Raw genomic sequence first — 23,788 nt, forward strand, 5'->3', positions numbered from 1 at the left:
GTTGAAATTATAACCCGATTCTGAGTGAGGGAAAACCGAAACAGAAATTTCAATCCTTGCTTATAAGTGAAGAAAATGGTAAAAGCAAATCATACAAGACAAACCAAACACCACATAAATTATTACTGACACCCTTGTTAATTTGTCTTATACGTAAAGGCCAAAAGAAAAAAAGAAAAAAAGCAAATCATATAAGACAAACACTTCCCTATCCCAAAATGGGGACATTCTGAAAATGATATAAAATGAGAGGGTTCAGAGAATCTAGTTATGTTGAAAGGGACAAGGTGGGTAAGAGCCGTATTTGAGTCTGATGGATAGATGCTCAAGCACAGAGCACTCCTAATTAAATCACCCCTTTTTCTTCCTTGGCTCACCCTCTTGGAGTGTAAAATGGTAGTCATAAATACTCTAGAGGGGGCTGACATAAGGAAGAAAATGGGGCGAATATATATAACTTCCCTAATTCAATCCTGTATTTAGACTTGTAGGCTCTTATTAGGGTCCAAATGAAGGGATTTGAAAAGATCTTACACAAATGTGGGGTCCCACCTATCCATTTTTATCAAAGAGGAAAGATTGGATGGGCCTATTCTTTCTGGCCGCGGCACATATTCTTAAAAGATGGAAATGATATATTTGCCTCCCTTTTCTCACTTGAGACAGCCCCCTCTACTCCTCTAGGGTAAAAGAGTAATCATAAACACACTAGAGGAGGCTGTCCCGAATAAGAAAAGGGGGTGATTATCCCTTAAAAGATGGTTAGTAGCGGTCCCACTAAAAGAACTGAGCCCTCATTGAACCAATTTCCCACCTGGTCGCCTTCTCTGTTAGAATGGAAAATGTGGTAGGAGACATTATAAAGTGGAGAGATAATTCTTCAGGCCATCGATGGCACCATCGGTATTAGTTTTGATCCATCCATTGGGTGCAGAGAACTATTTAGATACAATTGGGAGTGTTGGGTCTATAATCCTCAATGGATAAAATGTAAGGCATACATAGATTAAGTCGCTCTCTTTAAAGTGAATTTGCTTGTCTGTAAAAGAAGACTCTAATGTAATATATCTCAACACAATCACACTCGGGATACAACAACAACTTAACACTATTAGTTGATCTCTACACGTTGGATCGGAGAGACTTTCACCACACAAATATATCACTCTGATTGCCTCGACGGGAAGAACGAACGAAAAAATAAAACAGAGGAGAACACAAATTGTGGAGAGCACTTCAAATTCTAGTGTGCTTAAAACAAAAGAGAACCCCTCTTTTTATGGCCAAATAATATATGTTGAAGACACCCTTTGGAGGTATCTTAATAGTTTTTAAAATGTAGACGTCAAGGGTCCAGCACGTATGGGCTCTAGCTTGGGAAAGCCTGGTCTTAAAGGTATAGGAGGCCGGCATCCTTAGAAACGAGTCTAGCTCGACTATAAGGGCATTTTCTGGACCGATTGGGATTAAGGATTCAAATGAGGAAGAACCATAGAAGTGAGGGCGATCCTCTAAGGCATTAGAATGATGGCGGATAGGGACTTAGTTAACCTTGTGTGGAGGGAGATTACCTTAATGTAATTAGATGGTTGGACGGGAAATTGGAACCTTGGGAGAGCTCGGTCCTTTTGCCACATATGAATGGTGTAGTTTGCCCATTTTTATTTTGCAAATGATGACAAATCTTTGGAGACTTGGACCCTTGAAATTTGGCTTCAATGTTGGCTTGAGGGAGCAGATAGACTCTTTCTTTATTAAAGCCTGTTTGGATTGCAGGAATCTTCTAGAAAAGTTGGGAAAGAAGAAATATCTTCAAATGTTCTTACCTTTTTTTACGTACTAAAATTGATATCTTGTACCGGCACCTATTCAATTTTTACTCGGAGGAATCTTCAATTTCCCATAATAACCCTCTAAATTAATCATAATCCTGTGGTTTCCATAAAAAGAAAATCTTTTTCCAAACCGCAGAGAGATGGAAGCAAATTGGGGAGTGCGAGATTGCAAATTGAGAGAGATGAGCCAAACAGCATCAATAATGGGACATAAGAAAAAGACATGAGTTCTTAGATCCCGGTGCCCTAAAAATTGCTCAGATTGAAAGGTCTTAATCCATTGAATGTAGACGTTTCTTAACTTTTCTTGCCATTTCTTTATTTCTGACACTCACAGTAGTCGAAATTGATAATTCTTATCCATACACTACCATTCTTGGCTCATTCTATCCATACGTGTAAATATCAAAGGCACCATTTGCAGCAAAACATGAGGTAGGGCCCACCCAACCCATAAAAAATGAACTAAAATGGTGGTCCCCACTCGATGCATTGGTTTAACCAAAGTTATGGGTCCCACCTTATCAAAAGAGTGGCGCCACCTACACATGGTGGAGATTGTCAGCCCATTCATGTGTGTAGAATGGTGATTCCCACCGTATGCGTGGGTTTGAGTACACAATCCAAGGTCATGTCCAAAGTTGAGGGCAAGGGGTACAACAATTCGCGGATTCGTCGAAAGGGCACTTCCGGAAAAAGACAAAGATATGTGAGGCCCAAAAAAGTCTAGGTTGCCACTTGGAACTTGCCCATACCCCTAGGCCACGTCATCATGGATGTCTCAATAATGCCATGACACGTCATGCGGGTCCCACAATGACAAATGCGCCTGCGTCAGCACACCCTGACGCAGCGTCCTCCGTCAGTCTAAAATTTAAAAGCCCAAAATTACCTAAAAGTCCCCGCACCTGCAGATAATAAGCCCCCCTCAGTACAATTGCCCACTTAAAATACCTAAACAACCCTTGCGTTCCTTACCTTTTATTACCACGTGGGCCAAGTGGCGATCACCAGCGACCTTCCTTGGTGGGTATTTCTGTCAATTCACTCGAGACCACGTGCTTTTTGTTCTAGAATAAAAAAAGCTGATGGTAATTTCACCCAAAATAAAAAGTCCCAAATATTAGACAAAAATTTCCTTGTGTTTCCAGATGTTTGACAGAAGAACTAACGCCGTTAGTAAACGGAAAGGCACTCCGTAATGGATAACGGACGTTCTTCTTCTGCCTATAAATAAATCCTCCACACAGCAAAGCAAAGAAAAAAGCTGCAATCCCGCCGCTACCTTTCTCCGTCTCCCAGCCGTTACTTTTATAATAACGGCAATGGATCTCTCACTCCACCGTATACTCTCCCACCTCCTCGAAGACCCTCTCCTCGCTCACTCTCCCTCCGATTCCTCACTCACCGAGTGCCGATCGCCGGAATCTGACTTTCCGGCGGGTAAACCCCGGAAATCTGACGACTCCGATTCCTCTCTCGAAGAAGACAACGAGGACGAGAAATTCGTCCAGAGCGCCCTCGCTCTCGATTGGCCTGATAGAGAAGCTGACGTGGATGCCAACGTGGCATCCAAAATCCATCTACCACCGTTAGATTTAACCTCATCTAGAAACTATCATAATTTTAACGGTAATGGGCTTGCGACGTTAGATTTAACGGCGGGGAGTGGATTTAGATTTAACGGCTGTTTGAGCCCTTGTTTTTCTGGGTGTTGGGAAAAGTTACCGTTAAATGAGAACGATTCTGAAGATATGGTTTTGTATGGAGTGTTGAAGGAAGCCGCGCTGAGAGGGTGGCAGCCACTCGCGCCGACTGGTTCTTCAGCTCAGCAGCCGGCTCGAGTCGAGATGAAGCCGGTAATTGAGGAGGCGAAGGCTGACGTGGCGGTATCTAAGAAGAGGAGGGGTGAGGGCCCGCATTATCGAGGGGTGAGGCAGAGGCCTTGGGGGAAATTCGCGGCTGAGATTCGTGACTCGGCGCGCCATGGCGCTAGGGTTTGGCTCGGGACTTTTGATACGGCTGAGGAAGCGGCTATGGCTTACGATCGAGCCGCTTACAAAATGCGCGGCACACGTGCGCTATTGAATTTTGCTGTGAATGTTGGAGCCGATGGCTCGGAGTCGAACCGGGTAGCCGTGAAGGCTGAGGCGCTCGTGGTAAAAAAGTCAACACGAGCAAGGGCAAAGTAGGAATGTAAAATCTTTATTTTACTTCATTTTTTGACCAAAATACCCTTCCGATCAAGCGTGACGGTGCTTCAAAGAACCGACGAGAGACTGCTAATTAGGAGGGGTGTTTTGGTCAATTAAAACAACATGGGAAAACAATAAATCTGCGCAGGGAATGAGATGGTGGGTCCCATCCACGAAGAAAGTCTTTACATGTTGGATCCAGCCAATGACGTTGCAGACTTGCAGGGCTGGTGTTGATCGGAGTTGCCACGTGTCAGATTCGTGGATTGTTGTAATTGTGTTGATATTAGTATAAGATTTTGCTTATTTCATTCTGTAAAGAGTTTGTTTTTAGAGTGATTAATATTTGTTACGAGGTTTGTAAAATGTAACTCTCCATCTCTTTTAAGCATTATCCCACTTTCGTTTGTACTACCCTGATCCTGCCAGATGCTTTACACGTGTCCTTATGTGACTGATCAGGGCCGTTGATCGGCTGCTTGGGGCCTGTATGACATCCAATGTAACAGTGAATGCCCTTTTGGGCTGTTCTTAATAATTAAGCTCTGTATATTTTGATTAACGGATAGGATGATGATTCATTCGAGATCAGACTTCATCCATGGCCTCTGTTGTCCGTTTCGGACTAGATGAACGGCTTCGATCACCCCATTTTATACTTTGTTTAACCACCATCCGGTAGAAACTTGGGCCATGTATGTGAGGATTTTCACGGTTTTTGGTATTTCTTAGGGTACATGCTCCCTTTATTTCCAGACCAGGGGATCCCGTTTTCTTAGCAACCCTCATTTTATTTTATCAAAAGCCCTCATTTTAATAATCACACTCTTCTCCTCATCATTAGTTCACCAGCTGTTAGAGCATTTAAAGCTATCAACAGCAGGATGAAAAAGTGTTTAGTATTATTCTTTTCCTTATTATTATAAGATTTGCTAGGGACCATCGCATGGGAATGGCTTTTGCATGATAGTGCAGCCACCCAGGATGAATTAATTAAATGTATAAAGACAAAATCTGAGCCTTATAATTCAACAACCCTTCCGAGAAATGCCTTCCGCCATGGTCCCTAGCAAATCCCTATATTCATTTTATTGTTCTTCATTATCCACAGAACATGATATTATCATTATTGGGCCCACCATAAGTAGAAGTGGGGAGATTATCGGACCCACCATAACAAGAAGTCTAGAAGTGTGAAAGCTGAGATTTTATAAGATACGCAATGGGAGGTGTGTTTTTGGACGTAAGTGTAAAATGGGTGACCTTAGAGAGCAGTGTAGAAACCTCCAAAAATCCGAGAGGGAATCAAAGGGTTAGATGATCCCGTGGCTTATCTACTGTGGGCCCCAACAGATAAATAGTATAGATCATCCAAATAGGTGGGCCCGTTGTGTTGGCACATTATATAAAAACTAGTGAATGCCATTGGTGCAATGATCCAGACACGTTTCTTCACTGCTTTTTAGACACAAGAACAAAAACAAAAACAAAAATCAGCAACGATTTCCTGTGCCACGTGTAGGTGCAATCCAACAATCGTACTAAGCAGCGGTTGTGCCACGACACCACTACTTGTGAAAGCCCTCCATGAAGTTGTGAGAAGTTACTTGCATGGTTTTAAATTTCGACCCAAATTGAATCAAGTATACCCGAAACGTTACAAAATTTCGACCGAAATTTAAGGAATTTCTCCCAAAAATCTTGAATTTGTTCATTATTTATTATTTTCACGAAATTTTGGCCTAAATTACGGTAATGTCAGCTGAAATTTGGTATGAGATAAAATATTATTTTAATTGATTCCGGCCGAAATTTGAAACCATGGGACTACGTGTTCCTAGGAAAGTTTAATAAATCATAGAGCATTCTACCAGCTCCAGATGTGATCATCACCGCACCCAATCACATGATCTTTCTTGTACCCTCAGCAGCCCTAAGGGCGCTCGTTAGCAAAACCCTCTCTCTTGTACTTTCCCGTGGTCAAACCGTTATTGACATTTCCTCACATGTTTACATTTGATACTTTCCCGTGGTCACATGTTTACATTTGGTCTCATGGTCTGCTACTTGTCATTGGTTGAGTACATGCAGCCCAATCACCTAAGCCCACACACACTCCCTTTTGTTAAAATGGTTTATCCCGCAATCGTACCCGAGAGGTGGCCCATAGGTGAAAAACTCAAAGCCATATTTATTTGATATTTCTAGATGAACAGATCAAGTGTAATTGGACCGAGTGAGCAAATAGGAAACTGGATTAGCTAATGGTCGGATTAGTTCTGATAATCTCGAAAAGAAAATAGATGAACCGTGCAAATTTTAAGGCATATTAAGAGATTTGCTAGGCAATTTCACATAAAGCTGTTTCGCGGCTCAATTTTGCAAGAGAGAACGGCCACACAGGATTACTCTTTAGCACGTTTTGTCTTATTAATTTAATTCATATGAGGTGGCTGTTCTCTGCTACAAAAGTCAGCTGCAAAATGGCTTTTCATGAAATTGCCAAGAAAATCCCTCATATTAAATGTGATAGTAGAAGTAGATAGACAAGATAGGACGAAAACTAATCGTACATATATGAATAGATTGGATAAATTGATAGATGCTCTTTTTTTTTGGAAATGATGCAATTGTGACTACCTAGCATGGATTGTTCGAAGGGGTAATCAGAAAAATTGGATGGATTAGGCCATGTTGAGAGCGAGACCTGAGAAGGTGGAAGTGAGGGAAGGATGAAAACAACATAAAAAACAGGAAAAATTAAAACCCAATTCAAGTAGCGTATTTATTTTCACCATTTTTAGGTAGTTGTCATGCTCTCTAGGCTCCTACCCTCTCAAATCTCCTTTTCTTCCTCCTCATTCCTTCTCTCACAATTTAGCCTACTAATATTCCATGGAATAAATTTTCCTGTCGTAAAATATACCCTAAATTGATAGATTCGACACAATGGGGCAAAATCCCAGAGTACAAAAAGATTATAAATACCATGGTTTAAAATTTCGGTTTCGGGGAATTTCAAAATTTCGGTCGAAATCCGGTACCACAAAGAAAAGGGTATTTTATTTAATATTAAATTTCAGTAAAATATTAAAATAATAATAATAAAAAGGTTTTTTGGTTTAAATTTCGGGCAAAAACGAAATTTCGGCCGAACTAAATGACCGTTTCGGGGAAAGGCCATTTCGGTGTCGGTCGAAATTTAAAACCATGATAAATACCTCCTCTCTTGAAGAGAAATAAAACAAAACGAAGCAGAAAGAAAGATAAGTTTGTAAGAATGACGAATAAGAGGGATTGACCCTCTAGCTCAATGGTCAAGTCACTGTTCTTCAACATAGAGGTAGGAGGTTCAATTTTAGGTTACCCACCCAAAAAAAAAAAAAGGGTTTGTATCAATAAAAAAATAGGAAAATAGGATCATGTGAAGATAAGTATCCATTAGCCATTCCTAATCAGTCCACGTTGAAGTGTGAGCATCAGACATGATAGATAGGAGAGGTAGGAAAACAAAGATGAATATGAATACTGATTGGAGAGATTGAATACATAGTTAGATGAATTTGATGGATTGGTTTAAAGGGGTAATTATTCCCAACGATGGATTAACCTAACGCTAACTGTGTCATATTCAAAATAATAATAGTGTTGACATGGCATCATTTCATGTAAACTCATCATGTTCTCCAAAGACAAAATGATAAAAAAGTGTCACATATCAAGTCAGTAGTCAAAAGGATCCAATTATGAGTACTGATTGGACATATTGAATAGATAGTTAGATGAATTTGATGGGTTGTTTTAAAGGGCTAAACCCTTTACAAGACCAATTACTCCATTAACCTAATGCTAATTGTGTCATTGTTGACATGGCTGCACATTTCATGTAAACTCATGTTCTCGAGGCAAAAACAGAGACAAAATGATAAAAAAAGGGTGAGTAGTCAAAAGGATCCAATGACACGAGGAAAAGCTCGACCAAATAAAAAAGAGGTTATCTCAATTAAGAGAGAGAGGACACAAAAAGATTGATAAGGCTGCGTAGTTAGGCACACAAGAAAATTGATAGATTGTGTGCAAAAGGCAATGTATCAGAGATGATGAATATGGCCTCTCGAAGAGATTGAGAAATTTGGAAATTGATCTTGAGAAGATAGGAATCATCAACTATTTCCAATTACTTGAAGAGGAAGTCTTCGTTTCCTCATCTCTTGCATTGTTTTTCCTTCTTGTATTGAGTGACGGAACCATATCAAAAAGTTAGATGATGACAGAATTGATTGGACGAGTTGAATAGGTTTAAGATAAATTAATAGACGAATTTTATAGATTGTCTGGAGTTTTTTTTTTATCATGTGTGGGCCGTATAGTCTCGTATTTTTCAAAAAGCACTGTCATCAAAACTGTTCATTTGTTAGGCTACAACGTAAATAAGTTGTGTTAGTGCTCAAATCCGGCTAAGCGAAAGCGAACGAACGGTTGTGATGTTGCTCCTCTCGGTCATCGTTAGCTCAACCTGTAACCTGCACTCATAGACAACGTGTTAGGGACCACCCAGAGTTGGAACTCCAGCGGAACATCCGACGCTCAAGTCAGTTTGAGATCAACAGAATGAAAGCTTAGCACAAGAAAATAGTGTGTTGCTGTAGGTTTGGAGATGAGGTTCCCTTTTGTAGGCGGAGGTTCTATATTATAGGGTGTAAGCAGAGGGCTTGGAGAGGTGACGGCGAAGTGGCGTCATGTTATTTGTTATCTCACGGTATCGACACCTAGCAATTTACAACTGCCCAAAGATGGAGTTGATTGGGCGCTCTTGGATCGTGGCACAATCTTTGGGGCAGCTGGTACAAGGAGTGGAGGTCGTGACTGGAAAGGTTCGGGTGATGCTCTCCCTTTTGGACAGTTAGCTGATGTGACCTGTTTCCTATGAGGCAGCAAATGCCGTGAGGTGGCAGACAAGTATCTTGCACTACGGTCTTGAGAGAAGGTGGATAGGTTGAGGGGAGAGGGTGGTCCCTTATGCTTGGAGATGGCCACCTTTCTGGGTTGAACGGTTACTCTTACGGAGGATTGGGATGGGTTTGTATTTGTCCGAGGCTAATGCACCCGGTCACGGCCTTGGATGCTAGGAGTTCTTTTAGGGACAAGGGATTAGGGCCCTTCGGGATTAAGTTAACGCTAGACCTGGCAAACGGGTGGGTCGGGCCGGGTCAACCCGCGGGTGATGCGGGTGCGGGTCACACGGGTCGGGTCAGGAGATGACCCGCATTTTTGCGGGTCAGAATTTAGGTGACCCGCGTGGCCTGCGGGTGGGCCGGGTCAACCCGCGGGTCACCCGCAAATTCAAACATTTGTTTATTTTTGAAAATGTTATCACTGGATTTTGATGAGGGGGGTATGGCCGGCACCGTGGGATGATCCAAACCGTCCATTAGATGGCCCACAACCTAAATAGGTTGTGCCCCAAAAATCATTTCAATAGGTTGATCCTAACCCTCAGATCTATAGAAGGTTAGGATCAAGTGATCAACCATCTTCAAATCAGAGGGTTGGGATCAACCTATGGTGCTAGCCACAACCTATTTATATTCTATGGTGCCAGCCATAACCTATTTAGGCATCAAACCCTTAAAAAATAGATTAGCATGACAAAATCACCATCCTTTACATTAGAAAAAAAAAGCCATCTAACTAGATTAGCATAACAAAATCACCACCCTTAAAAAACCAAGTGACTTGTGGGTGCCCGCGGGTTGACCCGACCCGACCCGTGTTTTTGCGGGTTAGGTCACCCGTGGGTTAGTTTTGACGGGTCACTAAAACTCAGACCCGTGCCCGCAAATTTGCGGGTGGGTCGGGTCGACCCGTGGGCACGGGTCGCTTTTGCCAGGTCTAGTTAACGCCAAGTGTTTGCATCCTATCGACAATTTAAATTTTCCCGCATTAGGTTGTGTTAGTCAGATCAATCTCAATCAAGTACTCCTCGCTTATCTGATTCACCTATTGCCTCTCGCACTACTGCCCATCCAATTTCACAATTTGTTTCTTATGAGCATCTCTCACCTTCATTTAGTTTCTTTGTCTTAAGTGTTTTTTTGCCTAAAACAGTTTCAGATGCTCTAGTTCATCCTGGTTGGCGGGCTATAATGGATGCCGAGATGGCAACACTCCACTCTAATAAAACATGATAGCTGGTTTCTCTTCCCTCTGGAGCACATCCTGTTGGGTGCCGATGGGTCTTTGCTATTGAATACTTCCTCTACCTGGAGTGCTAACTGGAAAGCGTGGTCTAGATTTTCTACGAGGCGCGTGAGCATCTCACGCTTAATGTCAGGCCTCAACCCAGTCCTGAATCTAGAGAGGGTGACTCTGGGATCCTTGCGCATGTCACACCTTACCATGAGTTCATCAAATTACCCATGTATTCTGACACAGTCAAGGTGCCTTGGTGGAGGTTGAAGAGTTGGTTCAAGAGCTTATCCTTATAGCTCACAGGAAGATACTTTCCTTTCAATTTGAGTTTCATCTCTTCTTAATGGACGATTGGCTCCTACTCCATAACTACTAATTGACGCTCTACGCCTATCCACAGGAGTTTGGCTTGTCCTGTGAGAGTCATCTTGGCAAACTTGACTCGCAGTGCATCAGTCATCTCATACCAGTCAAAATACTGGTCCATGTAGGTGAGCCAGTCTATAAAGACCTTCGGGTCAAGTCGACCGTCAAAAGTAGGGGCCTCAACTTCCGTAATTTAAAGCCTTGCCATTACATTCTTGTCATTTACTTTTATGCACTTTGTTGTGAACCTTAATCCACACAAAAGTGCTGCGTGATAACTTTGACCCCATCTAAAAATCCTAATGCACGTTGGATGGAGACAAAAACGGTTCCAGATTTCGGAGGGGGGTGGCTGTCTGGTGGAGGTGCGGTTGGCGATCAGCGTCTCTCTGGAGGTCCTAGTCCCAGATCTAGCATAGCATGGCTGAGCCTCTTTCGGTTTTGATGCCTTGTCTAGAAGACCAAACTAAATGACGATCTAAATGGTGATGACAAGTCTGTTTTGAGGAAATTGGATTCGATTCAATTGAGGCCTTGGGGTAGCGCCTTGGATTATTGGGGAGTGGTGAGGACATTCTAGATTGTGATATTAGGTGAAGATTTTGGGAGGGAAGTAGAATAGTTACTCGATATGGCGGAAGCGTATGGAAGCATGGCCCTCACTGTAGCGGATGAATTAGTAGATTTTCTTCTTTGGTTTTAGCTGGTCTAGGAGTATGCTCCTGGCCAACCTTAATTGATTATATGTATTGCAGGTCGGGACCTCTAGTCTCCATTGTAATTTCCATAGTATCAATAAAATTGTCAATTTTCAAAACAAAAAAAATCCTCAAGGTCGGTCGGGCCAATGTATGCTACCTGTGGATAGCTACACCTAAACCGTTGATTTTTGTAGGCCTTAATCTTACGATGAGATGTATCATAGTGTGTGACACGAGGACCTTACGAGTCGCTTCATGATGATCTACAAGATGTACAGTGTGCAATCCAGAAATTGATTGTTAGTATTGGTCCCAATTGTGACTGTCAGCCTAGTCAGTCACTAACCATGCTAAATGATGGTGATCTAAATCAGACACTAAACCACGGCGATGTGCTCTCTGCTCTATTTTTGTTTTGTTGTTGCAATTATTAGTTTTGGGGGATGCCTTATCCCCCGGGTTGCTCTTGTTTTATATCTCTTTTTCTTATTAATATAATTTTACCTTTGAAAAAAAAATCCATGTCTAATACTTTTTTTTGACAAGTTAATCTATTACTAGTGAAACTTGTTTGTAGTTAAAGTTCTTTGTCAAGAATATATAATATATGAAAAATTACAGCTACAGATATTTTGATTGCAGCACTGTACAGGCCAATATATAATTATATATAGTCTAACAATGGTAACCATCACCAGAAGCTATGGAGATCTGCATCTTGTTTTCCCTTTGATATATACTTATCTATACACATGCATGCATGATTACTACTTTCCCAACCCAAGTAGACCACATTTTGTTTCAAACTGTGGTGATGGTGCTGCTGCTGCTGATTTTTAGGAGCTTCATCATGAAGTTGAACTGGATACCTGGAGAGGCTTTTGGTCGATGCCAATTTGCACGTTCTGGAACCTTGACGCATTTGAAACCCAGACCTAGGTACAGTTTGGTGGCCGCAGGGTTGTTTCCATCACAATGCAATGCGATGGCACGGCAACCCCAACTCCTAGCTTGAGCTTCGGCTTTGGTAATGAGCCTTTTGGCGATTCCCTTGCGCCGGTTCTTCTCTCGAACTGCAACATTTGATATATATGCAATTCCAGTCCTGAGAAGATTTGATGCCTCAACCAATTCAATGTGCTTGTGTGTAATCATGGAGATATAAAACTAGAAGATTAATAACCTTTTTCCTTTCTTTCTGCAGTCATCTATGCTAGTATAACACTAAAAAAAAAAAGTACGTGTAAAATCTATGCAGCAAATTCCAACATGTCCCCCAGCTCTAGGAAACCTTGAAAGATGCACCAGCCAAAGTCAACAGTAAGTCTAGTTCTTTAGGCTACAAATGAGTAGTTTGTCAGTATGCATGGAAAAACATGATAGATATTTCACGCAAAATATAAGTAATATATTTGTGGAGAGAAATTCTGACAATATAACATAAGTAGGTTTTCTGATTAATAGAGAATAGGGTTGAAGATGTGTTGATTGTGGAAAGTGCCACGTGTTATGGTGTCGGGTTTACACAAAAAGTATTAAACACAACAGTGATCAGACACATTATGTTATACTGACAAGGAAAATAACGTTAGTTCATTGACATAGGAAAATTCATATCAGCAGAATTAAATGACATCTAGGTAAAAAAAAAAAAAACAGATAAATTGAAGGTTTTTCTTCTTGACTACAATACACATCCCACGTGCCCTTGCATGTGACACAAAAACTTTAAAAATGATCAATTCAATCACCTTTAACAAGGTAGTTCAACTTCCTAAGGCAGAAAATGCAGAACTCTCAACATTTCTGAATTCAGTTACTGAACTCTAAAGTGTTGTTTTGCATAATAATGAGTCGAGCATCATGTGAACTTCAATAAGGTTTGAGAGGTTAAGGATGGAGAGACTCAGATGTTAATGCAAATAAGTTAACCATTCAGATCTAGTTGTTAACGGTAGAGCACATTAAACTGCAGAGGAACCAAACAGCTTAACAAAAATAAGCTCTACAAACTTGAGCAACCCAAGGAGATTTATTGAATGAAAACAAAATGATATGCTAGTATCTATAACTTCCAAACACACCAACTCCTACTTCTAGTCGGAGTTTCCATAATATCTGACTCAAAGTTCACTTACATTCCTACTAAAAGTCATAATAAAATAACCTTATTATTAAGTAAAAGCCTTTGACTTAATTTTTATTTTTAGCTTTTCTGCCTAATTTCAGAAGAGACGATTCTTCATCCTTTTCCCACTTGCAACTACAAAATCCTAGAGAATAACTAGCAGAAAACTATCTCGTCATATTTGTCTTTGAGTAAAAAAAACTATCATGGATAATTTGTCACTGTTTAACAATGTGAAAGCCTTTGAAACATACTTTCAAACACACCAACTCCTACTTCTAGTCAGAGTTTCCATATATCTGACTCAAAGTTCACTTACATTCCTACTAAAAGTCATAATAAAATAACCTTATTGTTAAGTAAAAGCCTTTGACTTAATTTTTATTTTTAGCTTTTCTACCTAATTTCAGAAGAAATGATTCTTCATCCTTTTCGCACTTGCAACTACAAAATCCTAGAGAATAGCTAGCAGAAAACTATCTCGTCATATTTGTCTTTGAGTAAAAAAAACTATCATGGATAATTTGTCACATGGATAATTTGTCACTGTTTAACAATGTGAACATCTAGTGGAGATGCGCTATCACTCGTGTCTGGAATCATAGTTGTCAAACTCTTACAAGTCGTACGAGTCAACTCTCGAGTCAAGTCGAGTCGCCCATGCGAGTTGCCTCTGTCTAAAACTCTTACGAGTCATCTGGTGACTCTTACAAGTCGCTCCGAGTCGAGTAAAAAAACTATGACTCTTACGAGAGTCGAATCAAGTCATTGGGACTGGGCTTTCTTGCTTTGATGGTTGAAAACTTGGAAGTAGGAACTTAAAACTTAATTATTTTGTAAGTTACAAGCATGTAGTTATTTACTAGTAAAATGGTGGGCCCCACGCCATCAAAACATGAGATGTAAAATGGCGGGCCCCACGCCATCAAAACATGAGATGTAAAATGGCGGGCTCCATTCAAATGCATATGTTTGGGTAGGGACCGTGTACACCACCTTGTCAATAACATTAGAAGTAAAATGGTGAGCCCCACTTTCTGCATTGGCTTGAGTAGAGAGTACAGAGACAGTGGGCCCCACCAATCCTAGGCATGGTGATTAAATATTGGACCCCACCCCATAATAGCATGAGGTGTAAAATAATTAGTCCAAACCATTCAAGAAAAAAAAAAGGTTGGTCCTACAATGTATGCATGGGTTTGGATAGAGTTGATGGGCTCATCGGATCAAGGGTAAAATAGTGGACCCTACCCATGCTATTCTTGGGTATAGAATATGGGCTCCACGCCACCCCATCAAAAGATCAAAACATGATGTAGGGGAAAATACTTTCCAGGAAAAAAAAATTCTGGAAAAGGTGAATGACATTTGGAAAGTTACATGCTTAGTATATATTATGGATGGATGGATATTTTTGGCTTAGTGCTTTATCTATGTGCAATTGGGTTATATTTTTTTAACATGTTTCATCTTTTGAGATATGATGATATTTTTTTCAACTACATTTCTACTCTTTTCAAAAACTCTTACGAGTCACGAGTCGAGTCGAGTCACGAGTCATAAAATTAAGAAATCGAGTCACGAGTCGAGTCGCGGGTTGACAACTATGTCTGGAATAATAAAGTGAATTCTAAACATAAAGTAAAGAAATACAATGTAACAAAGTATAATAATGTAAAGACCGTTCGAATCCATCATCCCTATTTTAAATCTAAATGCATACTAAGTAACATAGACAGTTGTAGGCAAGGTTTTAAATTTTGATTTCAGTTTCAGTCCTCAAGGAAATGGAAATATGTCGGTTTCAGTGGAAATCTTGTAAAATCGTGGAAACGTATACAAATAGTAGAATTTTAAGATGAAACTTCAGGAAAGGCTAAAATAAGCATCAATACACACTTAGAAATCATCACATAAGCAAGAGAGTCATCCATAATTGTTTAACAATGTGAACATCTAGTGGAGATGCGCTATCACTCATGTCTGGAATAATAAAGTGAATTCTAAACATAAAGTAAAGAATTACAGTGTAACAAAGTATAATGTAAAGACTGTTCGAATCCATTATGCTTTTTTTAATATCCACTTGACTGAGTTGAATGCATTTATTTAATGGTTCGAAAGCAAATTTTAATTTAAAATTAACTCTAAATTTCGCTCAAAATGGAAATTTCGCCACATTTAAATTTCAACGAAATTATGTAAATTGACAACAAAACATCGATTTTTTTTTTTTTACATTTTGGCCGAAATTGCAAAAACATAGAAATTTCGAAGACCAGAAGGAAATTTCGGTTGAAATTTAAAACCTTGGATATGATAAAGTCGTAAGTACAAAGTACTACCACAAGGTAAAGTTTCATGAAATACTACACAAGGTAAAGTTTAGGTTGAAATTTAAAACCTTGGATATGATAAAGTCGTAAGGACAAAGTACTACCACAAGGTAAAGTTTCATGAAGCTGCAGTCGGCGTGGTCAAATGAAGAGCATGGCATAGTTGCATAAAGGTTCTAAATAGGATTATCACTTCCACAGATATGATAAAGTCGTAAGTACAAAGTGCTATCTACCACAACGTAAAGTTTTAGGAAGGGGCAGTGAGCATGGTCAGCTAGATGCAAATTAGACCATTTGAGAACATATAATAAGACTTCACATTAGATGCGTTTCAACAATGAAAGACAACTTGTCAAGTCTGAAATAATGAAATAAAGTCGCAACAGCTTAGCTCCAATTCTTAACAAAAGGAATATAACCTTATGGAATGAACAATATAAAACATATAGAGATAAAGCTCTTTTTTCTTCTGATCTTTTTTTTTTTTAAGAAAATTTAAGCATGAGTAGAACTCAAAAGGAATATGCTCATTTTATGGATAAAGATGGAGTAGAATTTCATCGAGCAGATTTCTAAGTTCCTAACTGTTGTTGTATTAACGAAGTAAAGTGTTTCTATTTCTTTAAGTATTAATTCGCCCTTTTGAAAGAAGTAAAGCCTTTAACTGACCTTCTTTGCTTAAGAGGTCCTTTTCTAGGAAGGAAATCAGCTACTGTATCTACCGTCAATATCCCAGCAACAGATCCTCTATTCAAGCTGAACTTCCCTTCAAAGCCTCCAACTTTTAAGTCTTTGGTTCCCAAGAAAAGATTACTATCATTTGAACTACCGGTTACAGCAACAAGGCAATTCCTCATGCAACCATTTGGCACAGAGTATCCCAATAGCAAAGCCACCACCCTGTCAATCCTCAGCATCAAATCTAATGGAAAAGAATAGTCTGGGAAGAATGAGCTACAATGAGTCTCAGCCACTTCCCAGCAGTCCTCTAGCCGTGCCTCTCGAACAAAAACCTCAGGGCAAATGGATGGAAATAATTCAACAGCTTGACTAGCTCTGCAAATTCCTATAGGAGAGTAAAAAATTCTTTAAGGAGGCACGACTCTTTGGTATCCAAGAACTCCAATAGTGGCAAATAAACAAAAAAAAAAGTAAAAAAAAATCTCTTAGCTTTTCACAAATTAAGTAGCAAACTTCCTTGATCATAGTATTCATGAATTGCCAAATCTCTCAGCTTTTCACAAATTAAGTAACAAACTTCCTTGATCATAGTATTCATGAATTACCAAATTGCAGAGCAGGATACGAGACCATCTAATTTAACTGGAGAGTCACACGAATGTTGAATATCATAAATGCTTTTGAAGAAACTCATTTAATAGTAAAAAGTTTACACTTCTCAAATGGAAGCTCCTTTCGTAAATGTTGCTTAGCTCATAAAGCTCTTTAATGATATATGGTTACATGCCTATTTTTTGTACCTTCTTGGAAAAAAATAGAAAACACTTCAATATCCCAAAACTCTAGTAGTCGGCACATAAGGGAGCAACCAAAAGAAGAACATTTGTCAATACTTTCTACAACGTATGTTCCCAGCTTCCAAGATCAAAGTATTCATTAAGCCACCCAATGGAAAATGATTCAGGTGCATGTTGGTTTCTGTTCACACACATTTATTAGTACAACTTTAGATGTTTCAAATAATAGTCCCTCCTTCCCTCTCTCCCTCCCTTCCTCAACAACAACTATGCAGTGCACCGCCTAACCCCAGCTTACTGATCAAAAAAAAAAAAAAAAACTATGCAGTGCAACCACTATTAGCTAATGTTGTTGGGATCAAAAAGTTTGTATTAGATTAGTAGGAATTATTGGCCGACAGAATCATCAGATTTTAGGGTCAGGACTCAGGGCAGCTGAACAACACATAGGTCCTGAACAACACATACTCTCTGTACAGCCAATTGATAGTGGGAATTATTAGCCGACACCCCATTCTTCCCAAAGGCCCCCCAAACCCATGTCCTGTGCGGCCAATTGATGTGACAAGGACCAAGTTGCATATTTGCTAACAGATGAGGATATCCTTAAAAGCAAAAGGTCCATAGGTAGGTAATTGAGAACATTGAGTCGAAGGACAACCACAAGAACCTAAAATAGAAGGATGATGCTTTATATTGCTTGGAGATTGCATGGCAAGAGGCCAAACAGCTTATACGTACTATATATGTAATGTAAGAAATGTGGTATGGATACAAGAACGATTCAGAAAAACTTCAAAGCTTATACGTACTATATATGAAATGTAAGAAATAGCCAACTTGTTTCATTAGATAACACAGACATAAATTCAGAAAGAAGGGATCCACTATGTGGTAGGAAGTGATGAAATTAAAACCTAAATTCGAAAAAGGAATAAGATTCAGGGTGTACATAGGGAATCGCATCAGATTCTAGTGGGATGCTTGGTGTGAAGCTAATCCTTTAAAAGACATATTTCCTGATTTGTTTGTAGTGGCATTAGACAAAGATGTCCTCGTCAAGGACTGCTTTGTTCGAAATGAGAGTAATGTGATCTGGGCACCTGCTTTTAGAAGAGATTTTTTTGACAGGGAGCTTCATTCTGTCGACAGATTGCTTGCCATGTTGGAGAAAATCTACATCAAATGCTCTGGTAGAGACAAAAGAATATGGATCTGAACTCGGGAGGGGTTTTCTCAGTCAAATCTTTTTATCATCATTTGTTGCCATGTGCTGTACCCTCTAAGGTAGCTAAGGTTTGGAGCATCCAGGCTCCTCCAAGGGTTCTAGCATTCGCATGGGCGGCTATTCTTCGAAGAATTCAGACTATGGATTTCTTAAGAAAGAGAAACATATTGAATATTGATCATTGTCCTTTGTGCATCGAGGAGGGGGAGTGGTTGATCATTTGCTACTGCAATGCAGGGTCGCTAGAGATGTATGGAATAGATTGTTATCCAGGTTTGGTGTTGCTTGGGTTCTCCCAGCCACACTAGAAGATTTGTTTGACCATTGGGATTTGGCTCCATGGAACGGTAAAGGGAAAATTCTTTGGAAGGTATCCTTTCTTGCCACAATATGGGTACTTTGGAAAGAAAGAAATGGAAGGGTGTTCAAAGGATTCTCTAGGAGACCTGCCTTTCTCTTTAATAAGGTCATTGCTCTCATTGTTTCTTGGGTGAGGATCATTCCCAATTTTACATTTGTGTCGGCATATGATCTTTGGTATGGGTGGACTGTGATTTGCAATGGAGCTAGGGAAGCCACATCAGTGGATCATGTTTGGGAACCTCCGATGCAAGGATTGTTGAAATTAAATTTTGGTGGTTCTAGTTTGGGAAACCCGAGACCGTCCGATATCGGAGGCGTGCTAAGAGATAATCTTGGAAAAGTCATATGGGCTTACTCGGGCCCTATTGGGATTTCAGATGCAAATGAGGCTGAGGTACGAGCCATTCATTATGGTATAAAGCTATTAGCAAATGATGACATTGCTAAAGTTGAAATCGTGACTCGAAGAATGTGATTAGATGGATTAGTGGATTTCACTCAATTCCATGGAGATTTTATACATGGTTTGACGAAATTCAAGATATCATCGGTGACTCTCATATTCAAGCCTATCATGTAAGAAGATCCGCTAATGGTATTGCCGACAAATTAGCCAAGGATGGGGTATCTAAGGATAGTATTGAGATATTTGATTTCCTTCCTCCTTGATTTTTTGTTCTTTTGAGTTTGTAATTCCCTCTTGTACTCTTTCTTGGGCCCCTGGCCCCTTTTAAATATATTATACTTACCTTTCCAAATATATATATATATAGAGGAAAAGGATTGTACGCTCGACCGTACCTAAAGTTAGGTACGGTAGAGTGCCAAATCACATGGGTCCCCCATTTTTGGTGGGCTTCATTTGCAAGGCCCCATCATAGATAGGGTGCATACCAAAAATCAGCACCATTGAATCATCCTAACCCCTCCAAAACTGGAGGCCAAAATGGGCAAATTTGTGGACAAACACTGTCTGTCCATTTTGGCCTCCACAAATGGATGAGTTAGGATGATCCTATGGAGCTGATTTTTGGTATGCACCCTATCTATGATGGGGCCTTGCAAATGAATGGTTTAGATGCTCACCAAAAATGTGGGACCCATGTGATTTGGCACTCTACCGTACCTAACTTTAGGTACGGTCGAGCGTACAATCTTATTCCTCGTATATATATATATATATATATATATATATATATATATATAGATGAGGGACCTCTACTATACATAGATACCTCTACACATAAATGTATACACACAACCACGCGTACGAAAACATAAGAATGTCTAATGCCTGCTGTTAATTTCATACATGGGATGTAAAATATTAAATTATGAATATATTACAGAAAAATAAGAAAGAAGAATCCTACTCATCGAAACGCAATTACGTCATATCTCAGTAGCAACCCTAATTTTAAATAAACATATCCCAATACTTAAAATATAGAACAAGAAATCTCAATTTCACAAAACAAGAAACCAGCAGCTTTCAATGTTTCCATCAGGGGCTGTATTCTCTCAGGCACCTGTGACCTTGTCACAGTGCCAAGATGATGAGAACCATTTGCCATTCAAAAAAAAAACAAGAAACCAGCAACCATTATATGCAAACATCAGTCATACAAAAAATGTCTGTTTATGAGTGAATTGTATGAAGTAAAAGTAGAAGTGGTAAGAATTGAGAGGTTAAATTTATAAGTTCACTACACAGACAGTCATTTATAAAACACAGCCCAACTAACAAATTGGAATGTAGAAACTGAAATTAAAGAGTGCAATCCATGGAAAGAAGAGCTATGACTAGATTACCTGACCCTGAGATATTGCTGCGATAAACCCTAGTTGGTAAAGAGAATTTCTTGAAATGGAGAAGGGTTTTGAGATTTAAGGTTAGAGAAGGAGAAGAAAACCCCAGAGGAACCGCCCCCATCTCAGGAGTAGATTTAGATACTAATATCTATCTATCTATATTTTATGAGGAAGAAATGATCTAACACAGGATCTAAAATTCTGCCCGTTGCATTCTTCTGTCTTCTCAAACTGCCTCCCTTTTGCCTTTCCTTCCCAAATTCTCGGATTGTCTATTTTCATGGATAGACTGTTTGGAATTAGTTTTATCTTTTGTTTGGTGGAATTATTTTTTATCCTCAAGTTATTTCTATCCGCTGTTGCTTGTTTAACCCCTGCTCTGATTCATTTCTTGGTATCCTTGACTAAGCCATGTATTACTGAGGAGGCACCCTAAATTTTATCTCCTTTTGTCAAAAGAATAGAGAGGTTCCAATAACAATAGGGGGTGCAACTTGGGTCGGGCTCAACCCGAACCTGACGAGGTCACGGCCAATCGTCGAATGTGTACGAGATACCGTAAAGGGCCCAATATCTCAATAGCACCTTTGTCTAAAGCTTCGAATGAGACTTCATATCCGAAACGCAGGAACAATCTGACTAGAAAGTCATTCAAAACTTGATCGAAGAACCAGCGTTTATTGAAAAAGCAATGGAGTCGATTACAAAAACTACTAGTTTGAAAGGCTCGTTGGAATTGATCCGGATTTTGGCTCGGGTTGGGTTGGGTTAGGGTTGGCAGGGTTGGGAAATGCCAACCCGATTTAATTTCAGGTTAGGTTAGGGTTGAGGCTTTGGCAACCCGACCTCCGCCCTCTAATTTTATCTTGATTTTCATTGGGTTTTGTTTTTTTTCTTTAATTTTTTTCATTTGGCCCTAGGTGGACCTGAACCCAACCCTACCCAATTTGGGAAAAAAAAAACAGGTTAGATGGGTTGTCTTAGGTAGGGTTGTGAGATTTAGAGGTGAGTTGGGTTAGGGTTGACCATTCTTGGCCAAAGGCTCGGGTTGGGTTGGGTTAGGGTTGAGGGAATGCTATCTCGGTTTGGTTTGGGCTAGGGTTGGCCTCAACCTGACCCAAGTTGCACCCCTAAAGTGAGATACAACCGTTGCTCTAATTGAGTTTATTTTGAGGGATTGGATATAGGAATCATTTTGTAAATCTTCATTTTTATTCTTGAGAGCTTGTATTGTGTATTTTTGCCTTGTGAAGGCTTCAAGTCTTCATCTTTGTTCTTGGTGGAGGACACTGCATCAACCCTTAAAGAAAAGCTCGGGCATAAAGTTTGGGATCGTGGACGAGACACAAATTTAACTTCAGGAAGCTTATAATGGTTTGGACTTCACCTGTGAGAGTGAAGCCACGAAGAGGGAACATGTTGGTGGAGTGGATTTAGTAGGCTTCTAGCTGCACTTTTCTTTACTCTCTCTTTCTATGTCTTTATTGCATCTTGATTTTTATCTTCAGAGTGGTTAATTGTTTTTGTTCTTGGTTTAATGTTTATTTATCTGTTCTCAAGCGTTTATCCTGCTCTATTGAAGAGAAACGCCGCCAGAGAGGCTTTTTTCCCTACAGCTACAATGAAGACAAAATACCTTCAATTTGTGAGAAAAGGTTACAAGTGCCAAATTTACGTCAATATCATTCATACGCCACCTTTTTATTGCTATATACCTTCACCTCTCAATTTCCTTTCTTCACATGGAGCAGTGATATTAATGAAAAGATTCTCTAAGATCTTGAAATGGACATGAATGTATTTTTGTTGCAATTGATTACTTTACAGAGTGGGTGGAAGCACCCTCATTTATCATTTTTATTACTAGCTATGATAGCTACACACCCAAGACTAACATCCACCCTCCCCCGGAAGTACCCATGCGCCCCCCTTATAACGTGATTTGACGTGAATTTTAACGCTTTTTGACATCAAATCACGTTATAAAGGGGGTGCAGGGCGCATGCGTGCGGCGCGGGGAGGGGCGAAGATATCATCGCCCTCAGATAATATCCTATATATGATGAATTCTAAATAAAATGTCATAGATTCTCACAAGATAAATGAGCAGTAGAAACAACTAATTAGAATTCGAAAGTAATTAGTAGCAAGATGAGCCGGGGCTTATCGGGATTGGTTCCATACGCTTTTTGAGCAGAACTTCTAGTGAAGTAACTACTTATTCTTTGGTTTGTATAATCGAACTTGTCTTACCCATTGAAGCTGAAGTACCAACTCTAACACTAATTGTGGAGAATCAAATTCCAAAAGCACAAGGACACCCCTTCTGTTGTCATAACTCGTCCTGAGGTGAAAAACGGACAAGATAATTTAAGACAAATTTATCCAAGCACAATAGACAACTCCAGGAACAGCTTATCTAAGGACTGCTATTCCTGCGATAGCAGTTTATTTTAAGACATTCCAATCTGACTCAACCCGACCCGATTTGGAAAACAAGTGTTAGACGGGTCGGGATTGGGTGGAGAGATTTAGAGGCGGATTGGGTTGGGTTCGGCCCCCTCAACACGACGCTCAGGTTGGATCGGGTTAGGGTTGGAAGAATGCTACCTCAGGTTGGGCTAGGGTTAGCCTTAACCCGACCCAACCCCACCCGAGTTGCACCCTTACCTGACCCAGCACAGCCTTCATTTTTTTCATGGGAAAATCCTGGAAATACCCAAAAAACCCCACACATTTCTGGTAGCAGCCTCTCAAGATCGACCAATAAATCACATGATGTGCCACACTTAAAGTTAGGCCACCCTCTAAACACAAACAATTGTATCCCCATAAATTCAGTTTACACGCTATGGATACATTTGACATCAGAATCCACCTGGAATAAACATTTTATTCTGAGAATAATCATGGGCAGAATCATCACCATACGAGAAGCAAGGCTAGGGGATAAAGGTTTCCATGTAGCACCAAGGAATGGTTTGTTCTACATTTTACAAGGAGCAAAATTTCTCATAGATGGGTACTCCAAGAAAAACAAAACTCCTGTTTAAGCACTGAGAATTGAATGTCATTCATGAAAATGCTGTCTCTACTATTCAAAACTAAGTATTAAACAGTAAAAAGTAACTAGAGAACAGACAATGTCATC

General features: G+C 39.9%; 2 protein-coding genes across 2 annotated transcripts; one reads left to right on the top strand and one right to left on the bottom strand.

The window, feature by feature from the left end:
• Positions 1-3,080: 3,080 nt before the first annotated feature.
• On the top strand, positions 3,081-4,592 carry LOC143892285 (ethylene-responsive transcription factor 2-like). The gene has a single exon (XM_077396783.1). The coding sequence runs from the start codon at positions 3,161-3,163 to the stop codon at positions 4,025-4,027; it is 867 nt and encodes a 288-aa protein (XP_077252898.1). The 5' UTR covers positions 3,081-3,160; the 3' UTR covers positions 4,028-4,592.
• Positions 4,593-11,845: 7,253 nt separating this feature from the next.
• LOC143892286 (GCN5-related N-acetyltransferase 4, chloroplastic-like) lies at positions 11,846-20,975 on the bottom strand. Its single transcript, XM_077396784.1, has 3 exons — positions 20,638-20,975; positions 16,426-16,822; positions 11,846-12,394 (listed from the first exon to the last, which is right to left on the bottom strand). Exons 1-3 carry the CDS (start codon positions 20,756-20,758, stop codon positions 12,091-12,093), a joined length of 822 nt encoding a protein of 273 aa, XP_077252899.1. The 5' UTR covers positions 20,759-20,975; the 3' UTR covers positions 11,846-12,090.
• Between the last annotated feature and the right edge of the window lie 2,813 nt (positions 20,976-23,788).

This window comes from Tasmannia lanceolata, unplaced genomic scaffold, assembly GCF_043159265.1.
Source record: "Tasmannia lanceolata isolate RefF3 unplaced genomic scaffold, GAP_Taslan_0.1 ptg000015l, whole genome shotgun sequence".
NCBI lineage: Eukaryota > Viridiplantae > Streptophyta > Magnoliopsida > Canellales > Winteraceae > Tasmannia > Tasmannia lanceolata.

Excerpts from the sequence above, each read along its gene's own strand:
- LOC143892285 (XM_077396783.1), top strand. The coding sequence starts at position 3,161 with ATGGATCTCTCACTCCACCGTATACTCTCCCACCTCCTCGAAGACCCT.
- LOC143892286 (XM_077396784.1), bottom strand. The coding sequence starts at position 20,758 with ATGGGGGCGGTTCCTCTGGGGTTTTCTTCTCCTTCTCTAACCTTAAAT. Across the intron at positions 16,823-20,637 it reads CAGCAATATCTCAGGGTCAG|GAATTTGCAGAGCTAGTCAA; the intron begins GTAATCTAGTCA and ends ACTCTCCTATAG. Across the intron at positions 12,395-16,425 it reads GGACCTCTTAAGCAAAGAAG|GACTGGAATTGCATATATAT; the intron begins GTCAGTTAAAGG and ends AAATCTTCTCAG.